At 41.4% G+C, this 21,097-nt stretch overlaps 1 protein-coding gene across 4 annotated transcripts in view; it reads right to left on the bottom strand.

The window, feature by feature from the left end:
• The window catches only part of ATP6V1H (ATPase H+ transporting V1 subunit H), a 46,518-nt gene that overhangs the window by 12,977 nt on the left and 12,444 nt on the right, over positions 1 to 21,097 (bottom strand). For 3 of the 4 annotated variants that reach the window (XM_068983375.1, XM_068983373.1, XM_068983374.1), the window contains 6 exons: positions 13,774 to 13,871; positions 9,955 to 10,147; positions 6,338 to 6,516; positions 3,953 to 4,078; positions 3,246 to 3,347; positions 1,526 to 1,639 (listed from right to left, as the gene is read on the bottom strand). In XM_068983375.1, the coding sequence (XP_068839476.1) occupies positions 1,526 to 1,639; positions 3,246 to 3,347; positions 3,953 to 4,078; positions 6,338 to 6,516; positions 9,955 to 10,147; positions 13,774 to 13,871 (812 nt within the window). Of the gene's footprint in view, positions 1 to 1,521; positions 1,640 to 3,245; positions 3,348 to 3,952; positions 4,079 to 6,337; positions 6,517 to 9,954; positions 10,148 to 13,773; positions 13,872 to 21,097 lie in introns of those variants that run through there. The other variant, XM_068983376.1, reaches the window with a different exon arrangement.

Here is a 21,097-nt window from a genome sequence, read left to right on the forward strand (position 1 = left end):
AAACCAAAAAACCATTCTCCGCAGTAAAAACGAAATTCTAACTTTACTAAATCCACAATTATGATTTAGTCTAATCAACAGAAATCTTGGGAATAATGAAACACCAAAAACCTAAAAGTGATTTATGGTAGAAAAGTCAAACAGTAAACCTGGAGAGTGCTGGAAATCTGGAAACCAGGCCTCAGAGCAAAGCAGTAACAGAGAAAACATGCTCGATCCTGTCAGGAAACGCTGCTGCTGCCGCCATTCAGACAGACTCGTATTTTACCCATAGCTGTATTTTAATTATTTTCAATATTTCTGTTACTGTGTTATACTAAAATACACCACTTCTAAAATTTTGTTTTCATTAAACCAAGACAAACTAAATGCTCAGAGGAAACCAAATCAATTATGTTTTCAGGTTTTATTTGGTGTGAAACATCTTCTAAACACCAGTACCATGGTTTAGTTAAAAAGCCTCTATTTTAGGAAAGTAGAGCAGTAGGCTTTACCAGCTTGGTTACCTGCATAAAAATACTGATTCAAAATCCTTTTACATTTGGAAATAATGCTGCCAAAGGTTTTCCTTCCAAATGACATTCTATTTGGTCTCACACCAATTTGATGTTGAATAACTTGCTATTACTGGAGCAGTTTACATCCTCTGGCACAAAGTGCCATAGAAATTTGTCTGTCACAACAAACGTTACAGTCTAATCAACTGTGTAATCCACAGTTAGAATTCTTTCTAACTGGATTCTAATCTTCATATGAAAACTCTTTTAATAAAGAAAGTACAGGAAATGCTGAGGCTAAGCTTCTCCACTAAAGAGGATCTATCATAATTAAAACACTAAAGCTAAAATATTTTAGCACGTAACTAGAGAAAAGGGAGAGAAAGGATGGATATTCTCTAATTGGCTAGTCAATAATAAAGCGCAAATACACCAGTCACTGGCCCTAAAAAAATTTACTTTTCCTTTTGTAATCCTACATCAAAAAATTTACTGTGAAACTAAATCAAATTCCTAAATTCAAGGCAAAGTTTTCAAATTTTAAATGTTTCATCTTTAATGCATGATCATTTGAACAATAAAATTCTCGACCAAAAAGTTTTCTCCACTGCCAAAGGGAACATTCTAGTTATCCTATGCCATACTCAGATTTTTTTCACATCATAAACGCACATTTAAAAAATGAAAATGCTGAACAATAAACTTTTCAAGAGAAATAACTATTCAAATGAAATTTTTATTAACAAGACAGGAATTATACTTCAGCAACCCTACTGAACCTGACAGAGGATGGGACGGTTGGATGGCATCACCAACTCAACAGACATCGACTGAACAACAAAGTACTTTGCAAATGCATTTTTTGAGAACATTAATGCAGCTGTTTCCTAAACTATCACATCACTGCTCTGAATGGCTAAAATCTACTTCTAGGTATTAATCTAAATCACTGCTTCTAAAAACCAGCACTCGTGAAAGCGTTTCCATAAGAACATGTGGATGGGGACGAGGGGCCAGGGGACACCTACCAGTTGTGCACCATGAGCTTCTGTACAGCCAGGAGGGCGTTGTAGCGTACCTGCTGGTCCTCGTGGTGCATGTGGTTCATCACCAGCTGCTTCCCACCCAGCTGTTCGATGACCCTGCAGGACAGAAGCCGCACAGTGAACAGGCGGCAGTTGACTTTCCAATGCCTGCTGTTAGTCACAGAGAGCCCCAGCCCCCAGCCACCCAGGAGTTTCACAAAGAGAAGTTACCATACTGGTAAGTTAACAACACACATCTTTTTTAAATATCATATCTCCCAAATCACAGATTTGAAGCATTCCTACATTTTCTCTTGAACTCCTAATGATAAATCCAATTGTTATCCTCATTTCCTCATCTGGGCAAGTATGATCAATCTGGACTGCTAGGGTAATCTAGATTATAGTGTTCCAGGCAGTTGAATATTAAGTTCTTTATTACCAGCATTTGTGGCTTGCTTAAAAATTAGTATACTGCATACCGCCTAACAGCTGAAGTAATATCAGATCAATAATAAGCCCAGTGGCTGCCATTCTGGGAGCCAGATACAGGCTCAGAAGCAGGCAGCAGTGAACACGAGGTTAAAAAACACCTCATAGGAACCATGTTAATTTCCTGAGAAAGACTCGATTTATTAAGATATCTGCCCTTTTCTGCTATGATGGAGTATGCCATTATGACCTGCTGGGCAGTAAAAGAGATGAGAGATTCCTCTTGACAAAAGCACCAAGAGGACTGACAATCACACCGCTGTTGCTGCCCCCCTGCAACACCCTGAAAAATCCAGTTACTACAGACACAAAAGCAAAGTGTAAATAGTTATTGCATCACAAATGGAAGAAAGGTCCCTGTTTGTCTGCCAGGGCAGGGCCCTGCAAAGAGCCAGTGGGTGTCTAAAGTCCAGGCAAGCAGTGTGGGTGCCTGGTGGCCAACACCACCACACAGTCAGTGGCTGGGATGCCTTAGTGCAGCGAGGCTGCTGGTGGTGCAAGACAACCTAGAGAGGAGCACACAGGTTGGGATGACAGAGAGACTTCACCTGGAGACCTTCTTGTATGTTACTTTTAGAACATTTTTTTTTTTAATGTACTGTATTGAGAAAAAAGAAACGTGTAGTATAATTATATCCAGTTTTTATGAGTGCTTGTCCCATGCCAGGTACTATGGATTAGAACACCACCTTACCTAACACATCAGCTCAGTCCTCTATCAACTACATTATAGTAGCTCAGTAGTTGAATCTAGCAAATTCTTTCCTGCCAGAGGACAAGGAATCCCCATTTGTGGTGCTGATGTGGGGACTGAAGGATAGGAAGCTGATGTGATTATTTTCCCCAAAAAAGAACTTCTTCCATCACATTCATTCATCCTACTCAGTTCAATAACAATTCAATATTATAACAAATAACAGTAATAATCAAAAAACCACCAGTACTCATGAAATGGGTTTTAAATTACATCATACAAACCAAAGAAAATCCTGAACGTGAATTTTCTAGAGAGCTCTCTACTGGCTAAGGCACAGTTGTGTTCCACACATGTGCTTCTATTCTTATACCACCCATTTTTAATTAGGCTTATCATTTACCATGATTCCCAGCATTATGGTCACCTTGATTCCACTTACTCCATCAGCTCCCAGCTGAATGACTCTACTTTATAGAAGTGTGTGAGTTAGGACCCTTGCTGACCATCCCTGAGGTAACCAGGTTCCTCCCTTACCGTTTGCCTCGTGGGTAATGGCGCACATACTCCCCAACGTCATGGGCCGCAACAGCTAAGACTTGGGGATCATCGGACACCTCCAGAAGTTTGGTCAAAATTCTGAAATAAATTTAATTCAAAGAGAGACTGATTTCTGATTCTTTTCTAGAGCACAAGAGAACACAGGTATAATGCTGATACTTTCTCAAAAATGTACATTTACAAATATAACCGTATTTTCTACAAGTTCACTACTATACACAGTACACTGCACATCATTTATTGTACATAAGTTAGCAGCCTTCAGACCTTTTAAACACACACAACAGGTCACTTTCAGATTCATAATGTCCACTGCCCGCGAGTCCCACAGTATCAGGGGGAGAGTGGGAGGGAAAGCTGCAGGGGGCACACGGGGAGATTTCAGGGCAGTGAAACACTTCCACGTGACACAGAACATGTTTAGAATACTTACAGAATTCCTACAAAATGGGGAAACAAACGAACAACAACAAAACCTGAACGGGCATTTCTCCCGGGAAAAAAGATAACCCAAATGGCCAATAAGCATATGAAAAGGTATTCAACCACATTACTAAGCAAGAAAATGTATGTTAAAACCATGGACTGTCTAAAAACTTAAAGACAAAAATATGTCCATGAGTATGTGGAATGACGGAGTTTATTTAGCATGTAAACTGGAATTAACTGAATGTGAAACTTACTTCAAGAGCTCATAATTCTTTTCATTTAACCTTGCAGCATTCTCTCTCCAAAATTTCTCAGATTTGTGCACAGGACTCCACTCCAACCTTCCAGACTTAAGTTCTGAACTGTATTCATCAAATGAGCTATAAAAATTTTGAAAAAATTCAGTTTATAAGAATCTCTGAGAGATACTCCAAAATGTAAAAAACGTAGCACATATTCACTAATGATTTAACAATAGAGACTGAGCATCCTCTATATATTATCCCTAAACAAAGTTTAAACAGCTTAAATCATCTTCAGTAAGCCAAAGGAAACTGATTCAGAGCACTGAGGTCCAACGTTTCTGTCAAATTTGAATGCTCGTCATGAGATGTTAAAAGGAGCACTTGTTTCCAAAATCCTTACTCTAATATACACATGAATATATGTCACTGAAATATCTGATAATTTAGCATTGTTTCTACCACGCCACTTAAAATACTGTATTTAACAGACCACTCAATATGGTAGGATACATTTATGTAAACAGTGTATTACTTTAACATAAAATAAAGTAGTATATTCTATTATACTTTTAATGTCAAACTATGAAATGGCACTACAAAAATAAGAACACATACCTCAGGACAATATTTTTAACCGTGATTACCAACAATGTAGAGATAATCCACGAATTGAATTAGCCGACTATAGATTAATAATAGAAACAAAACCTCTGTACATGGAACAAATTGAAATGCATTTTAATTCAAAAATTATTCACTATGCCTATGTGCTAAGTTGCTTCAGTTGTGCCTGACTCTTTGAGACCCTATGGACTATAGCCCACCAGGCTCCTGCCCATGGGATTGTTGTTTTCGCTTTGGCTCCATCTCTTCATTCTTTCTGGAGTTATTTCTCCACTGATCTCCAGTAACATACTGGGCACCTATCGACCTGGGGAGTTCATCTTTCAGTGTCCTATCTTTTTGCCTTTTCATACTGTTCATAGGGTTCTCAAGACAAGAATACTGAAGTGGTGTGCCATTCCCTTCTCCAGTGGACCACATTTTGTCAGAACTCTTCACCATGACCCACCCGTCTTGGGTGGCCCTACACGGCATGGCTCATAGTTTCACTGAGTTAGACAAGGCTGTGTGGTCCATGTGATTAGACGGGTTAGTTTTCTGTGACTGTGGCTTTCAGTCAGAAGAATCAGTAAGTAGTAAAAATTGGCTAGCATGGATTAAATAATTTAGAAAGCTATTATTAATCTTATTTATTTTTTAAAAGGATCTCAAATCATTATTATAGAAGAACTAATGATAATTTTTAAAAATAAACATAATAAAATGGAATTTATATAAACTGCAAGCCCATGGCTGGCCTATTATACTACAAAGAGAAAACTCATTTGGCTTTCTTTTATAAAACTCTGTATAAACCACTGATGCAGGTGACAGCTCCCACCTCAACATAGGCATTTGGGCCTTCAGACTATGGACTGCGCTGAGTTATTTGGTAAATACATTCCCAGAGCACACATTATACTGAAGGCATGTGCTGGACACCTCACGTTAAATCCTACAAGATTAGAACGTTTATCACTATTTTATCAAAAGGAAAACTGAGACTTCAAAATGTCAAGAAACTTGTTCAAGGCCACACGTGGACAAAGTAGCCTAATAATTCAAACCCCAAACCCCAACTCTTCTTAGTATATAACTCTCTTTCCAGAATGTGTCAGTACTTGAAAAACAAAGAATGCATGGGTTAATGGGGAAAACTGTCAAACTATTATTACACAAAAAAGGACGAAGACCAGAAGAATATGTGGAACCCATCTGCATTTGTGTGTTGGGGGTGGGGGCTAGAAGGTGTTTAGAAATCAGAGTGTGGGTGGACGAGGTGGGGAAGATGGGGAAGTGACCTGGAGTCCCTTCTGGACTGTAATAAGGGAGGGATTTTTCTTTCTACTGCATGTACATCACTTGCATAATTTTTTAATATAAACAATAAAGCAACAGAAACTTCAAAAAAAGCACGAAAAAAATATTCTTTCCCTATATGAGCAAATCTCCTCCATAAATGAAATGACTGCTGCTTAAAAAAGGATTCTAAACTGGCAGATTCTCCGAGGGTGGCATCCACAACCTGAGGGAGAACAGTGGCTGGGATTTCAGACAACAGAGATTGGTGGGTTCTCCCCCAGAAGAGGAGAGAGCACACACAGCTCTGATCAATAGTCCCCACGGTGATAAGCCAGTGTTTCCACGTCCCTCAGTTTTCAACAAAATACACCATGTTTTAGCATGATCTTCTGAGTTCGCAGTTAGTAACAAATTGAGACTTCCTTAAAATACGAGGCCAGGCAACGGCCCAGGATACCCAGCCCGTGAGAATCAAAGAGGACAGCACACCTGAGATCCTGGACACTCTCACCGAGTTTCTCCAAGAGGAACTTTATATCCTCACTGATGTCTTCATCGTCGTACTTCTGCTGCTCCAAGTTCTCCAGCTGTTTCAGGACTTTGCACTGAATCATCGCCAGGGCATACTCTTGGCGAGTTTCTCGTTCAGTTGACTTCTCTAAGAAGTTCTGGGTTAGACGGAGACACGATGAGAAATGATGTAACCTGTTATGTGATGTTGTCTGCACCTGTCTTCCCACCCTCTCTCCTCCACCTGTTCTGAGGGTACCCATCACCTTAAGTGGATGCCTGCGTCACAAACTCTGACTTCTTGCCTGAGCACCTGTCCCACCTCAGGAGCATTCTTCTGATTCCTTCTTTCTCTACTGGCTCACTAAACATTTTAAATTATTCCCCCAGACAAGCCTCAAAACCCTGCACACATTAACAACAGAGCCATCCCCATCTTTGGTCACAGCCCTGCTCCTGGGGGCACCACTATGAACGCTCTGTTCATCAGCCACACAAAGCCCGTAGGATGCTAAGAAAGACTGCTTTCTCAGTATCCCCTAGTTCTTAATTGGTGACCTTTCTCTCCCACACATCAACCTATCAGTGCACACAGGACAGCAATATTGCTTTAACAATTATCAGAAGCAATTTTCTGTTTTTAGGAGTACTTACGAAAGCAGCAAAAGAATCTAAGTATTTCTAAAGATAAACTGTTCACTGAATTAACCAATGTTTCTAAGCAAGGATCATGCCCATGCTCAGGTCTGGAATAAGGACAAACAAGCTCTCAAGAAAGCCACTTCAACAAAGTTGGCAAGGAAGGGCTGTCTAATCCCCTCCCCCATGCTCCCACACAAATCCTGCAACAACAATTCTAAATCAACTGTACCAAAATTTTAATCTTTATTTCTGCAAGGATGTTACATTTCTAACAATTATGCTAAATAAATGCAGAGAGGCTTTGGCTTAGCCTATGAAAATCAGTAAGATTCATCCCTACCAGAACTCTAATGATGTTTTTCACAGAAACAGAAAAACAATCCTGAAATCTGGTTGGAAACACAAAAGCCTCCAAATGTCCACAGCAATCTTGATAAAGAAGAACAAAGCTGGAAAGGTCACACTTCCTGATTTCAAACTAAATTACAAGGCTATAGTGATCAAAACAGGATGGCACTAGCATAAAACAGATACACAGACCAATGAAACAGAACAGAGGGCCTCTCTGAAGGGGTTATGACTGTGAACTATCTGTAGAGAACATGCAAGGCTGTGCCTGTCTGTGTCTGTGTGTGTGCATACGTATGTGGGTGTGAATTAAACATCATAGTTAACACAGCTAATATAAATCCAAATTCAACTGGGTGGTATTTCTTCCCAAGCTTTCATGCAGTCATAAAATATAGTTTATCTTACTATCTGACATATTAGGTAGGGTCTGGACTAAGCAGAGCCAAAAAAGAGAAAGAAATTCACAACAGATGAAGAACTCTAGACAACAAATACAGCCCCGAGTGTCTTTCTCAGTCACAAGCCTCAGAACATTCTAATTTATTTTAGGAACAAAAGACTGACATATCAAGTTATCCGATGGAATAACATTTATGGAGACCTGGAGTTCAGCACCTGCTATGAATAAGTGAGACTGACATTTTCAAAAATAAAATTTCACCCAGCCAAATGAAGGAAAAAAAAAAAAAAACAGCTGCTATATTTCTTCAGCTTACAGCAGCTCAGCAAGCTTCCTAAAGTCTTTAGCATAAAAATTTTCTTCCTCAGGATGTGTGGAGAAATGTATAATTAGATGATCCTCAAACAACCTCATCAGTGAAATCTTTATTAAAGGTTATAGGAATTTGAGAATGATAAAAAAAAAAAAGAACATGTCATTGTCATTTTTTTCACCTATTTGATGGTCTAAAACAAATGGCTTTACTATGTCCTTATTAATGGCTCAATTTTAACTCAGTTACGTACATCAAAGTTTTGGATGTCTAAGGATGTTTTTCTGATATTCAGTCTTTAGTCTAACCATACAATGACTATATTGTTCCACTTTAGTAAGGGGAGTCTAAAAAACTAATATACTTGTCAATAGATTGGGTCTATTTTAAATACTCTGAAATTCAAATTGGACAACAGAAGCCCAAAAATTAACATAAAGTTCCATGCATTGTGTGTGGGTAAAAAAAAATGAATCTGCAAATAAAATTTAAATAAGACTGTTAAATCTTGCTAAATATTAGTAAAACATTTGTGCTGCCTCTTCTAAATCTAACAGAATAGCTCCTGACCTCTGCCTAGGTGCCACATTAACCTAGAATACAATTCATAGAGGTGGGGGTTAAAGAGGCAGATGGCTATTATTTTGTGCTTTTATGGACAGAAAGGGAGGAAGAGAATTATTTCCTGTATATTTACTATTGCCAGGCCCTTTGTCTGTTACTTCATTGAATCCTTACCCAATGCTGAAATGAGTTAAGTTTCACTCAACACTTTCTATAGATGGAGGAAATCAGCTCTGAGAGCTCATACCACCGTCCCATCCAGCCATGCCGGGACTCACTCCAGGTCTGTCCACTCCAGAGCCAACACTCTTGCTAACACACCACGTCGAAAGGAAAACTAGAAAAAGAGCTACATTAGCCTACTTCTAAGACGTCCATAAAAAGCTGATCAACAATCTGGAGTGCTCCCAAATCAGGGCCAAAGAAAACAAAGAATCTCAGTCTGGCTGTACACTTCCTGTGACTTTTTGAACGTTGTGACTTCTACAGAGTCCAGCATTGCCCCCCGCACCCTCAACTTCCTGGTCTGTTTAAGGGAAGATGCTGACTGAGGTCATGGCCAAAATCCTAACATCCTAAGAGGACAACTTCACTGCTCAAAGTAACTATTGATCTCTAAAGCTGTCTTAGAAATGACTGCTGGTCAGCAGACCCAGGATCAGAAATACAACTCCATTCTAAAAGAAGGGCCCAGGACAGAAAAAAGAACCTCAAATAGCCTCCTGGAAAACAAGGCCACCTGAATATAGCACTGTCACACTCCCAACAAGCATCTGCAATCCTCACATATCATCCATATAGACAGCTTCCTCCCTGGTCCCCTCTCCTGCCATAAATACAATCTGTGATATTTCAGTCTAAGCTCACCAAGAATCCATAGCTCCATGACCACTGGGAGAACAAGCAACATTTGCACCTGCTGAAAGGCCTCAGGCTGCACAAAAAATGCCTCTCACACACACACATCACACACCCCCCCAACAGAACACACCACACGCACACACAATTACACAGAACACACCATACACACACACCACAGAACACCACTGAATATACCACACGCACACCACACACACATCACACTCTACAGAACACCATACACATCCCACACACACACACCCCATAGAAAATACACACACCCCACTGAACACACCCCACGCACACCACACACACATCATACGCTACAGAACACCACACACACCCCCCACAGAACACACCCCACATACACACACCTCACAGAACACACACACACCAGAACACCACATATACACAACCCCACAGAACACACACACCCCCCAAAGGACACATTCCCCACAAAATGCTTACACGGAACGCTGCGAGGATGATCCTTGTCACCTTCTCTTTGACCGACTCCTGCAGGATGTCGGACAGGACAGGGATGATGTTGTAGCGCCTCAGGTGTTCACACATCTGCGGGCTGAAAGCCAGGAGCCACACGGAAAAGATCATCTGATACTGGAGCTGAAAGCCACACTTGTTACTCAGAACGCCCATGATGCTGAAAGGAACACAGGTGGAGACGACTTTTAGTAACAGGACAGTGCAACCGGAAGTAGAAATAACTGACTGCTCTTTCTGCCCCAGTGCGCCAGTCTCTCAGAATCATGTCCTCTCCTTTCTGCCTGCAGGAGGAAGCGAGCCAGACCCCTGCTCTCAAAGGGCCAGTCCACACTGCCGGAGTCTCAGGAAGCTGCCCCCTTGCTCCAGGGCGCACGTTCACACAGTGAACAGCAGGAGGGCCTGACCAGCATTCAGAACGTGACCCTTGCACCTCAGCACACAATTTCCTTCTTAATCTTACCTTTCACTTATATGCTACTTTATATTACTATATACTTTAAAAATACCTCAAATGTCATAGTGCAAATGTTCACAAACGGCAGTTTAATGGGCCATGGGGGGTGAGGGGAAGCAATTACTTCAGCGGAAGCCCGCCCACTTTAGCTCCAGTAGTTAAAAAGTCAGCGCTGACCTCCAGACTTTCCAGTAATATAAGAGTGTATTCTTGGTCTTATACAGGCACATAAACTTTCAAAAATAGTGTGTGCCATTCATGTAACTGAAAAGGAAACTACACAGAGAAAACAGGTCCTGGGCTCTTAAACCACAGTCCCCTTCCACTCTCCTCAAGCAGGCTATGCTCACAATTTTTTCTCTTCCCAGGTTCCCTGCTTGTGATTTGAGGAGCACCAAAAAGGAAAAAAAGAAAACCTTCAATCCTAAACAAAAGAAATGGCAGAGTAAAAGTACATGTTTTCTTTCTTTAAAAAATGAAAAAATTTAATGACTTTTCTAAACTGTCCCACTCTCGGCAAGTTAACATATTCTACCTTTATTAATGCCTGTTCTCAACTTAAAAGTCTCTGTACTAATTTGATTACAACTAACCTTGTTGGTGGGCATTACCATATCAAAGAGTGTAGGTTGGACATGACATATTCTAGATTCTATTTATGCCCTTTCTTGTTGCTAAACTGAATAGTTAACACTGGTTCAGTTCATTTCAGTCGCAGTCATGTCTGACTCTGAGACCCCAAGGACTGCAACATGCCAGGCTTCCCTGTCCATCACCAACTCCCGGAGTTTACTCAAATTCATGTCCATCAAGTTGGTGATGCCATCCAACCATCTCATCTTCTGTTGTCCCCTTCTTCTCCCACCATCAATCCTTCCCAGCATCAGGGTCTTTTCAAATCAGTCAGTTCTTCACATCAGGTGGCCAAAGTATTGGAGTTTTGAGCTTCAACATCAGTCCTTCGAATGAATATTCAGGACTGATCTCCTTTAGGATGGACTGGTTGGATCTCCTTGCAGTCCAAGGGACTCTCAAGAGTCTTCTCCAACACCACAGCTCAAAAGCATCAATTCTTCGGCACTCAGCTTTCTGTAGATTCCAACTCTCATAGCCATATATGACTACTGGAAAAACCATAGCCTTGACTAGATGGACCTTTGTTGGCAAAATAATGTCTCTGCTTTTTAATATACTGTCTAGATTGGTCATAGTTTTTCTTCCAAGGAGCAAGCATCTTTTAATTTAATCACTGCAGTCACCATCTGCAGTGATTTTGGACCCCAAGAAAATTAAGTCTGTCACTGTTTCCACTATTTCCCCATATATCTGCCATGAAGGGATGGGATCAGATGCCATGATCTCAGTTTTCTGAATGTTGAGTTTTAAGCCAACTTTTTCACTCTCCTCTTTCATGTTCATCAAGAGGTTCTTTAGTTCTTCTTAAGGGTGATGTCATCTGCATATCTGAGGTTATTGATATTTCTCCTGGCAATCTTGATTCCAACTTGTGCTTCATCCAATCCAGCGTTTCTCACGATGTACCCTGCATATAAGTTAAATAAGGAGGGTGACAATATACAGCCTTCACGTACTCCTTTCCCGATTTGGGACCAGTCTGTTGTTCCATGTCCAGTTCTAACTGTTGCTCCTTGACCTGCAAACAGGTTTCTCAGGAGGCAGGTTACGTGGTCTGGTAGTCCCATCTCTTGAAGAATTTTCCACAGTTTATTGCAATCCACACAAAGGCTTTGACATTACCATCCTCCAAAATACTAGTACCAATAACTAGAAAAGAGCATCTGGTTAGCCTCTCTGTATGCTGTTAGGGTCCACGAGACCAAACTTCAGATGTTTGAGTTTTTCTTTTGAGCAATTATAACTATTTTTAGAAACAGCTGTTTCATGCCTTTTATTCTTTCTTACAGGTCTTTCAAAGAACAAAAAGAAAATGCACTTTTTGTTTAATAGGATAAAATTCAATAGATCTTGGGCTTCCCTAGTGGCTCAGAGGGTAAAGTGTCCGCCTGCAATGCAGGAGACCTGGGTTTGATCCCTGGGTCAGAAAGATCCCCTGAAGAAGGAAATGGCAGCCCACTCCAGTACTCTTGCCTGGAAAATCTCATGGACAGAGAAGCCTGGTAGACTACAGTCTATGGGATCGCAAAGAGTTGGACACAACTGAGCAACTTCACTTTCTTTCTTTCTTTCAATATATCTTACAGTTACAATACAGGTCTATTGGACCCATTTATAAACCTAAGATATACTGGGAGGGGTTGGGGGCAGGAGGAAAAGGGGACGACAGAGGATGAGATGGCTGGATGGCATCACCAACTCGATGGACATGAGTTTGAGTGAACTCCAGGAGTTGGTGATGGACAGGGAGGCCTGGCGTGCTGCGATTCATGGGGTTGCAAAGAGTCAGACACGACTGAGCAACTGAACTGAACTGAACTGATACTGTGAGTTTGTTAACTATAATTTGAAGAATCACACTATTTCACCATCCTAGATCTTATTTTATCATTAATCACTCATTATTCTCAAGTATGATAAAAAAAAATAGTAAACACAAAAGTTATTTTTTTAAAATGGATGATGAAATCACCTAGAAGATGATATAATAGTAAAATGAATAATTATCCTTTCTTACTGCACTGCCCCAAATATCACATCACTTTGAAGAAGATAAACAGACCAGAAACACCACCTGCGTAGTCACCTTCAGGTTTCTGTGCGGAGGAGAGCTAACACATGAGACAGCTGTCCTAAGAAGTGGGTTGCCTGCACACCAGGCCCCTGGCTGGCCTCTGGGAACATGACTGGTGATCAGCCCCCTACGCAGAAATAGAACTTTGCCTAGAAGATGTTGTTGTTGTTGTTCAGTTGCTAACTTGTGTCTCTTTTGTGACCCCATGGACTGTAGTCCGCCAGGCTCCTCTGTCTGTTGGACTTCCCAGGCAAGAAGACTGGAGTGGGTTGCCATTTCCTCCTCCAGGGGATCTTCCTGACCCAGGGATCAAACCTGTGTCTCCTTCATTGGCAGGAGGACTATTTACCGCTGAGGCACTAGGGACTAAACTGTGTACACAAACAAGATGCTATGTCTATGCTGAAGGCCTGCTTTCCCTCTGGAGTCTGGAATGTTGCTTCGGGCAAGGTGGCGAGCACCAACCTGACACACTAACAATGAAAACCAGGGGCCCTGAGTCTCCAGCATGTTTCCTGGGGAAAAACATCACACAAGACATTTGAAAAAAAATTGTTTAAAAAAAAACACCTTCATTTCAGTGATTAAACGTTACCCCACATGGCAAGTGAGGGCTCACCAGTTCACCCCATCTGCCTCCACCCAGGCGAAGCGGTACTCATTGACTCGGAGCATCAGCTGCAGACACCCGGCCACGCACTGCACATACTGGGAACTCTGCGTGGGAGAAAGCACCTCAGGTCACCAGGTTGCACAGATGCCAGAGTCTGGAGTTTGTTTACTAGGGTTTCTGATGGTAATATCAGAACATCCAAAAGTCTCTTTTTTCAAAAGTCAATTCTCCTTTTCACTTTCCTCTCTGACTCTTAGAAATGAAGCTGACTTCTTTTGTGAAATTAAGCCTACATGGTTCAAGCCTACATCTAATCAGGGAAATCAAGGAACACAGTAATTATGTCTTTGATATGGTTTGATAAACAGCTTATTATCCTGCAGTGTTTCACTTACCCCTGAAGAGAGGCATGATACAGACAATACTGCTCTTCATAATTATATAAATATCAAAGATCAACAATAAAATGAAAAAGACAGAAGTGTAGTCTCTGAGATGGGCCCATATCTGAATGATATGAAGCTGGTTGCTGAACCATCCTTAGTAAGGATGACACTGCTGAGCACTCTGAAAGGGTACTCTTAGGATTAAGTAAAGTAGTTCATACAGCACAGAGTTAAGACATTTCATAGAAACTCAATAAAAGATAACAAAAAAAAACTATACAGCATATAAAACCTAATTAAACATGTGAAAAAGATTATGACTTTTTAAAACTATCAGTTCAGCGGCAGTTTCTTAGAGAAACTGAGGTTAAATCTGAAGCTTGAAATAAATGAGTAAATAATCCCCAAGAAGTTGCAGGCACCTCCATCTTAGAAAAGCTGTTGTGACATCTGGCCTAGGCTTCTCCCTAACTATTTACCATGAGCCTTACATCTGTAAAAAATGAAGAAACAAGGGGAAATTTCAGACTCTGGCCTTAAAGAGCACGCTAACAAAAAGAAAAAAGAAAGGAGAGGACAGTGGATGTCATATAAATACATGAAACCTAACACACATGATGCTATTGAAGCTCTACATTTCAATTTAAACTAAGCTTGTTAAAAGCTGACACTTCAAAGAAATTCCAGGCACTCAAACACAGAAACACAATGATATAAGTATATTTGGTAGAATAATCAAAACTCATCAGGGAAAGGTTATCTTAGGTTTTACCTAGAAAGTAGTGAACATAGTTACCCAAAGCACAATATATCCAATAGTACTAACATAAGTTGCCTAAAAACTCAAAATGTTAGCAAAAATTAATGACCTAAAAAAAAGGTGAATTTTCAGTTCTAAAACAATCTTCCATAATGGGAGAAAATATGTATTTTTCCAATAAGGTCAGCAGGTAAGTAGCCCTTCACGAAAGCAGAATTCCGTCTTTCTTGTTGAGAGAAAGAGTCTGGGCAAGCTTTCTCCAATAATGAACAAAAAGGCGGCCTAGGGCACACTCTCCTCTTCCACTTATCATCAATCTCAACACAAAAATTTCTTGGTTCGCTGTCTTTTTCCGGGTCCATTTACCATTCTATACTGCAATACACGACACATTTTTAAAATGGCTTCTCCGTTGCTAGTTACAGCTTCAGCATTCACACATAAACGAGCAGATAAAAGATGTTGCTTCTAAAACCGCACTCTCTCCTGTGATGCACCACGAGGCAGTCCAACACCAGCTCAGAAATTATTTTCAGTGAACGAAATGCTGACAGACAACTGAATAACCGCCTTCAGTTAAACAAAGGAAACTATATCACTTCCTTAGCTTTCTCTCACATCATCCTATTTAGTGTCATGTATAAAATTATTCAATGACTTATTTCTAAAGAGAGTAATCAGCCTTCAATCATTGCAGTGAGTCATCGCCTCTGCTCCCACACAGACACAATCCAGGCCCTGCTGGAGACCTGCACCACCACCTGGTGCTCAGGCGCTCTCAGCCCTCCCCAGAGCCACGCCCAAGCTCTCACCTCTACCATCACCCCCACCCTCCCCAGAGCCACGCCCATGCTCTCACCTCTACCATCACCCCCACCCTCCCCAGAGCCACGCCCATGCCCCCCAGAGCCATGCCCATGCTCTCACCTCTACCATCACCCCCACCCTCCTGCCCTGCCTTCCTCCCTCGTTTCAGCAGCCAGAGAGCCGCTCAGCTGCCAACACCACACCCTACATGGCACTATACCTACGTCCATTCCCACGTGCCTCTCATCCAGCAGAGGCTGGCAGTACTTGCTGTCCAGGCCCCGCAGCCCACTCCTCTCTCACAGCGCAACATGTAGCTCCAGTGTCTGTTGGTTTCCTCTACTCACCACCTAAATATACTCTATCTTTCTCACCTTCATGCTATCCCTAAATGCAGTACCAATCTCTGCATCTCTCTTCCTCCTAATACATGACGGTTTCTTGAAAGGTTCATCACCAGGTTCTTACTTCTCTTCCATCTTACCATCCCACCTACATGGCAACTGCTAGGGTCAGCAGTGACCTTCAAGTGCCAGGTCCAACAGTTACTTTCCCCATTGAGGACCAGACCTCCACCTCCAGTTACCTCCCAGAACTCCAGCCCCTCCTCTCTCCAGATGAACTGATCCACGGGCTCAAACATCTACTCCTCCACCAGGAAAGAAAGGCAGTAACAGAGTATCGCAGTTAAGAACAAAGGCTCTGGGACCAGCCTGCCATACTTGGCCACCTCCAAGTCTCAGGTCCCTAGGTGAGCTTCCCACCAATAAAGTGGGGGGAATAACAGGGCACATCCCGTAGGGTGTGGGATAATCTCATTAGCTAACATGTGACAGGCTAAGCAAAGATCCAGCTACAATGTGCACAAGCCTCCCTGGTAGAGAAAAAGCAACTTGACTTCTCAATACATTTAAGAGAAGATCATCAAATACACTCTCCAATATGGCTGACAATGGAATTCTCCTACATTATGGTGCAACTGGCAGAATTCAAGAGGGGCCCCCAGATCCATATTCTGGAGAATTAAAAATAATTCAAGGAACGAGGAATGATAAAGCAGGAAGGCAAAAAAAGATACACATAGGAACTGCAGAGACATTGTGCCAGAGTTACACTAGAGCTGCTACAGTGTTTACAGACCACTTTTCAACACCCATCTCCATAACGCAGGGATTTAAGTACAAACTAAAAGATAATATTCCTCTAAATTTTGCAATCGTGGGCACTTAAAAAAAAGAAAAAGTCTGCAGTGCAGAGAAGAACAGCTGTCTAGAGATATTGGAAACACACGTGTGTCTGGTGGCATCAGTGAAGCACAGAGCTGAACCTATCAAGCACACAACCAACCAAAATAAACCCCAGAAGCCAGCTGTAAATGAAATCCTCCAGGACTAGTGATTAGCCCACCCCCAAAGCACTCAATGTTTCATGACTAGGAAACAAATCTTTTCTCATAGAGCTAAAAAGTGAGTGTGGACACCTCACACACACACAAGTGTGCACATGTAGTTTTTGCTTCTATCACGACATTCACTTTAGAGAGTAATACAGGACAATGTTAGTGTCAGGAGGAAATTGGAACCGTCTCCCTTTGCTGACGGATGTGCAAACTGGTTTAGAAAAGTGACTGGACTGCTGGATCTAAATTCACATGTACCCTGTGCCCTGGCAACTCCATTCTAGAAATCAAGTGCTCCAGGCATGAGTGGTTCATCTATCAAAAGCCATGTACAATGACATAACCCTGTATATATGTAATTAAATTTGATTTTCTCCTGTTCCTCTGTCTCACATCAATTTAATTCTCTGACCAGTCAGAATAACCCAGAAAAAGGAAAGGGTCGTTTTTTCCTCCCCAAAAAGTTATGACATGAAAAAAATGTGACCAAAGAAAGGAAAGGAGGCAAAGAGGGAGAGAGGCTTTAGCAATCAGAAGTTTTGCTAAACTATCTCTGGCATATCACTGAAACTCTTCAAAATTATTGTCTCATCAATACAAGAAAGCAATACCAGCCCACCAAATTAAAAAACAACAGACCTCTGCTACTCAAATCTAAACTGACATCAGTTTCCATTAAACACAAAACATTACAATGTACATCATCATTAAAATTACCTCATATTCAGGAACTAAAACACACGCAGCACAAGAATTCTCTTGAAGTTCAGTTATTAAGAGAGACTCTCCAGTCAACATTCATAAAACACCTATATTAAATTAATATCTAAATTAAAATAATTTCATCTTAGATTTAAGTCTTACCAAAAAAGTAATTTCACTATTAATTTACAAATTTATAAATCTCCTTCAAGTACTGCTTTCAATCTAATTTGCTTAGTCACGTAATTTAATTACATGACTACTGGGATCCTTTATTGTAGGGAAAAATTATTGTGGACTTCAGAAAATATGATTTACTTTATAAATGACAGCTTTGTATGCAATTCCAAGAACATATTTGAAATACAATATTAGGTTACCTTCTTATGATAATATATAGCCATGGTAACAAACGTTATGTAAAGGAAAGTCTGGCACTGAAATACTTTACCATGTAATTTTCTTTTGCATTGCTAGAATATACACAATCCTTCCAAATATCTGATCAGAATAGCAAAACCATAGCTTCTTATCTATTCTCCTTTTTGTAACATTCATTCTTTGCATATACTTTAATGATCCTCAATGTTTAAAACATACTAATTTTATGACAAGAAAATAAAAGGCAACTGAACAATGAAAATGATCCAGGAAGTGCTTTTGGTAAATAGCAATGCTCTGGAAACCTGCACAAAGACACATAATTGGTCGTGAACTTCTTGAGGTCCTCACAGACTTGACAGGTCACCAGCAAGAGGGAACTGGAGTTAATAACAAGCCTGCCCTATCCAGGTGTCTGACGCAGCTCACTCACATCTGCTACTGGGCAGCACTTCTGATAAACTCATCGACAGATGTTAAAGAAGCAAATCATGAAAGTTCTCCACCTCCTCTGAAAGACTGAAAAGTCTTAAATTAAAAACACAGCTGGGCTTCCTTGGAGACCCAATGGTTAAGAATCCACCTGCCAATGCAAGGGACGCGGGTTCAATCCCTGGTCTGGGAAGATCCTACATCCTGTACAGCCACTAAACCTGTACACCACAACTACTGAAGCCTGCACCCTAGGGCCCGTGCTCTGCAACAAGAGGCACCGCAACGAGGAGCCTGCACACACAGCAAGAGAGAGCCCTTGCACAGCAGCGAAGACCCAGCACAGCCAAAAGTGAAATAAATAAATTTATAAAAAAGAAAAAACATAGCCTTAAATTTAAAATAGAATCAAAGCTATAAAACTAACTTCACATTAACAAGAATGTCGGAACTGCCAGAAAATACAATTTAAGGAATTTGGCCAAAAGTCAAAAATGCTAAGGTTTCTTTTCCCCTTTCATTCTAAAATGCTGTTACTAAAAACATTACACTTTTAGGTGAGAGAAGCCTGTCACAGATAACCACATATCACATGACTCACTCACATGAAATGGCTGCAAGAGGCAAGTCCAGAGACAGAAAGCAGGTGAATGCTTGCCAGAGGCAGGCAGGGGGTTAGGATGGGGGTGACTGGTGATGAGAACACGGTTTCTTCCTGGGGTATTGAAAATGCTACAAAACTAGACTGTGGCAATGGTTGTACAACCCTGTAAAAATATGAAAATCTGCTGAATTGCAAGTGGAGGACTATATAGTATGAGAAACATACTTTGATAAAGTTGCAAACAAAGCAACCAAGAAGCCTGCATAAAATGGAAAGCTGATCTGCTCACTCACACTTGCCACATCTCTGGGCTCAGGAGCCATGTGTACGAGGGGGTCCCAGAGTAGACAATGAATATGAAGAACAACACTTTCATCATCATGGCAAGTTCCACTGGACAGACCTGCTCCAAAATATTAAATGGCAAGACAGAATAAGTGACAAGAGAACCTGGCAACTTGACTGTGTTACTTATTGCCAATGAAAGTACGTCCACCCAGCAATAACCAGGGCTGAGCTGGGTTTACAGCAGAGATGGCCAGAGAAAAGGACATGGCCAGACAGGGAGCAGGCAGTCCCCTTGCTCCCTTGCACACAGGCATGGAAGAAGCTGGACAAAGGGAAAAGGATATCCAGACTCTTCTAACTCCTCCAAAGGCTGGGAGATATCACAGGGTTCCTCTTTCTGTCAGGACATCAGCACAGCAATCAATGCCAAGGCTATATGATTTCCTTGGAAAAACCGAAAACTAATTATCCACATGCAGGAGTCAGCAAAGAGTTGAATGACAGTAGAACATCAGTCAGCCTAAGTATGAGAAATCTGAAGTCATTCATGATCTTCACATTCAGGTAAAAACAACATATGCATTTTAAGCAAAGTTCATCTACTGAACATAATTTAAATAAAAATGTCTACACGGGTCCACTCATAACTTGGGATGTCACTTCTGTGCCATTTCAGAAGCCAAGACTGAGGCATCGTGCTTCTCATACCGCGGTGCAGAGCTGTGCCCTGCTTGTCTTATACTGACATCAAGTGGCAGCAGTAGGGAACGCAGTTTACCCAACCCCATTTGTACACTGCCTGAAACTCTAAACGGATTTTAAGATGTAACATGGCTATTTTTTAAAAGTCTGAGTAGGCGAGGCAACTTGGAGAATGTCTAAAGCTCCAGGTTCAGTCCACAGGTCTTAGAACCCCTCTTGGGAAGGATACTGTCTCCATGGCGGTTTTGCCATGACCAGATGACCGTGGGCAAGTGGATGACCTCAGGCAAGCCAGTGTGCCTTTTCAGCGGCCTCACTGCTCATCCCTGAAATGTGGCTTATGGTAAGACCCACATCAAAGACGAGCTGTGAATATTCAAGGAGATGTAAATGCCGGGTGACTGAAACAGTGCCAGGCATATAGTAGGAGCTCCATAAATACCAGTTACCAATTCCGATCCCCCTACTAAAATGAAACCGTCAAAGGAGTGCTAACACCCCTCTCTCATCTGCTTTCCAAGTGGAGAGCCTTCTGAAGAAGCAGGACCCTTCAGGAAGAGACAGGGAGTATGTTCAGGTGTGCAGGACACTAAAGGGAAGAGACTGGACATCAAAGGCCATCCTCTCTCCACCCAGAATCACCCTCGATGCTACTAACTTTGCTGTGATGTACGTGTCAGGTCCACCAGACAACCCACTTTGACTGACCACCACCAGGTCAACAGGACCATGTGTTCCACGTGACAGACAGAACAGAGCAAGAAAGGGATGTCATGTGACCAGAGCTCAGTCACTGCAGAAGCCTAAATAGCTTCCAGACTCTTTAACAACCACTTCAGTTTATAGACACGTGTCATTCAAAACACCTT

This window comes from Capricornis sumatraensis, chromosome 11 (genome assembly GCF_032405125.1).
Source record: "Capricornis sumatraensis isolate serow.1 chromosome 11, serow.2, whole genome shotgun sequence".
Classification (NCBI taxonomy): domain Eukaryota; kingdom Metazoa; phylum Chordata; class Mammalia; order Artiodactyla; family Bovidae; genus Capricornis; species Capricornis sumatraensis.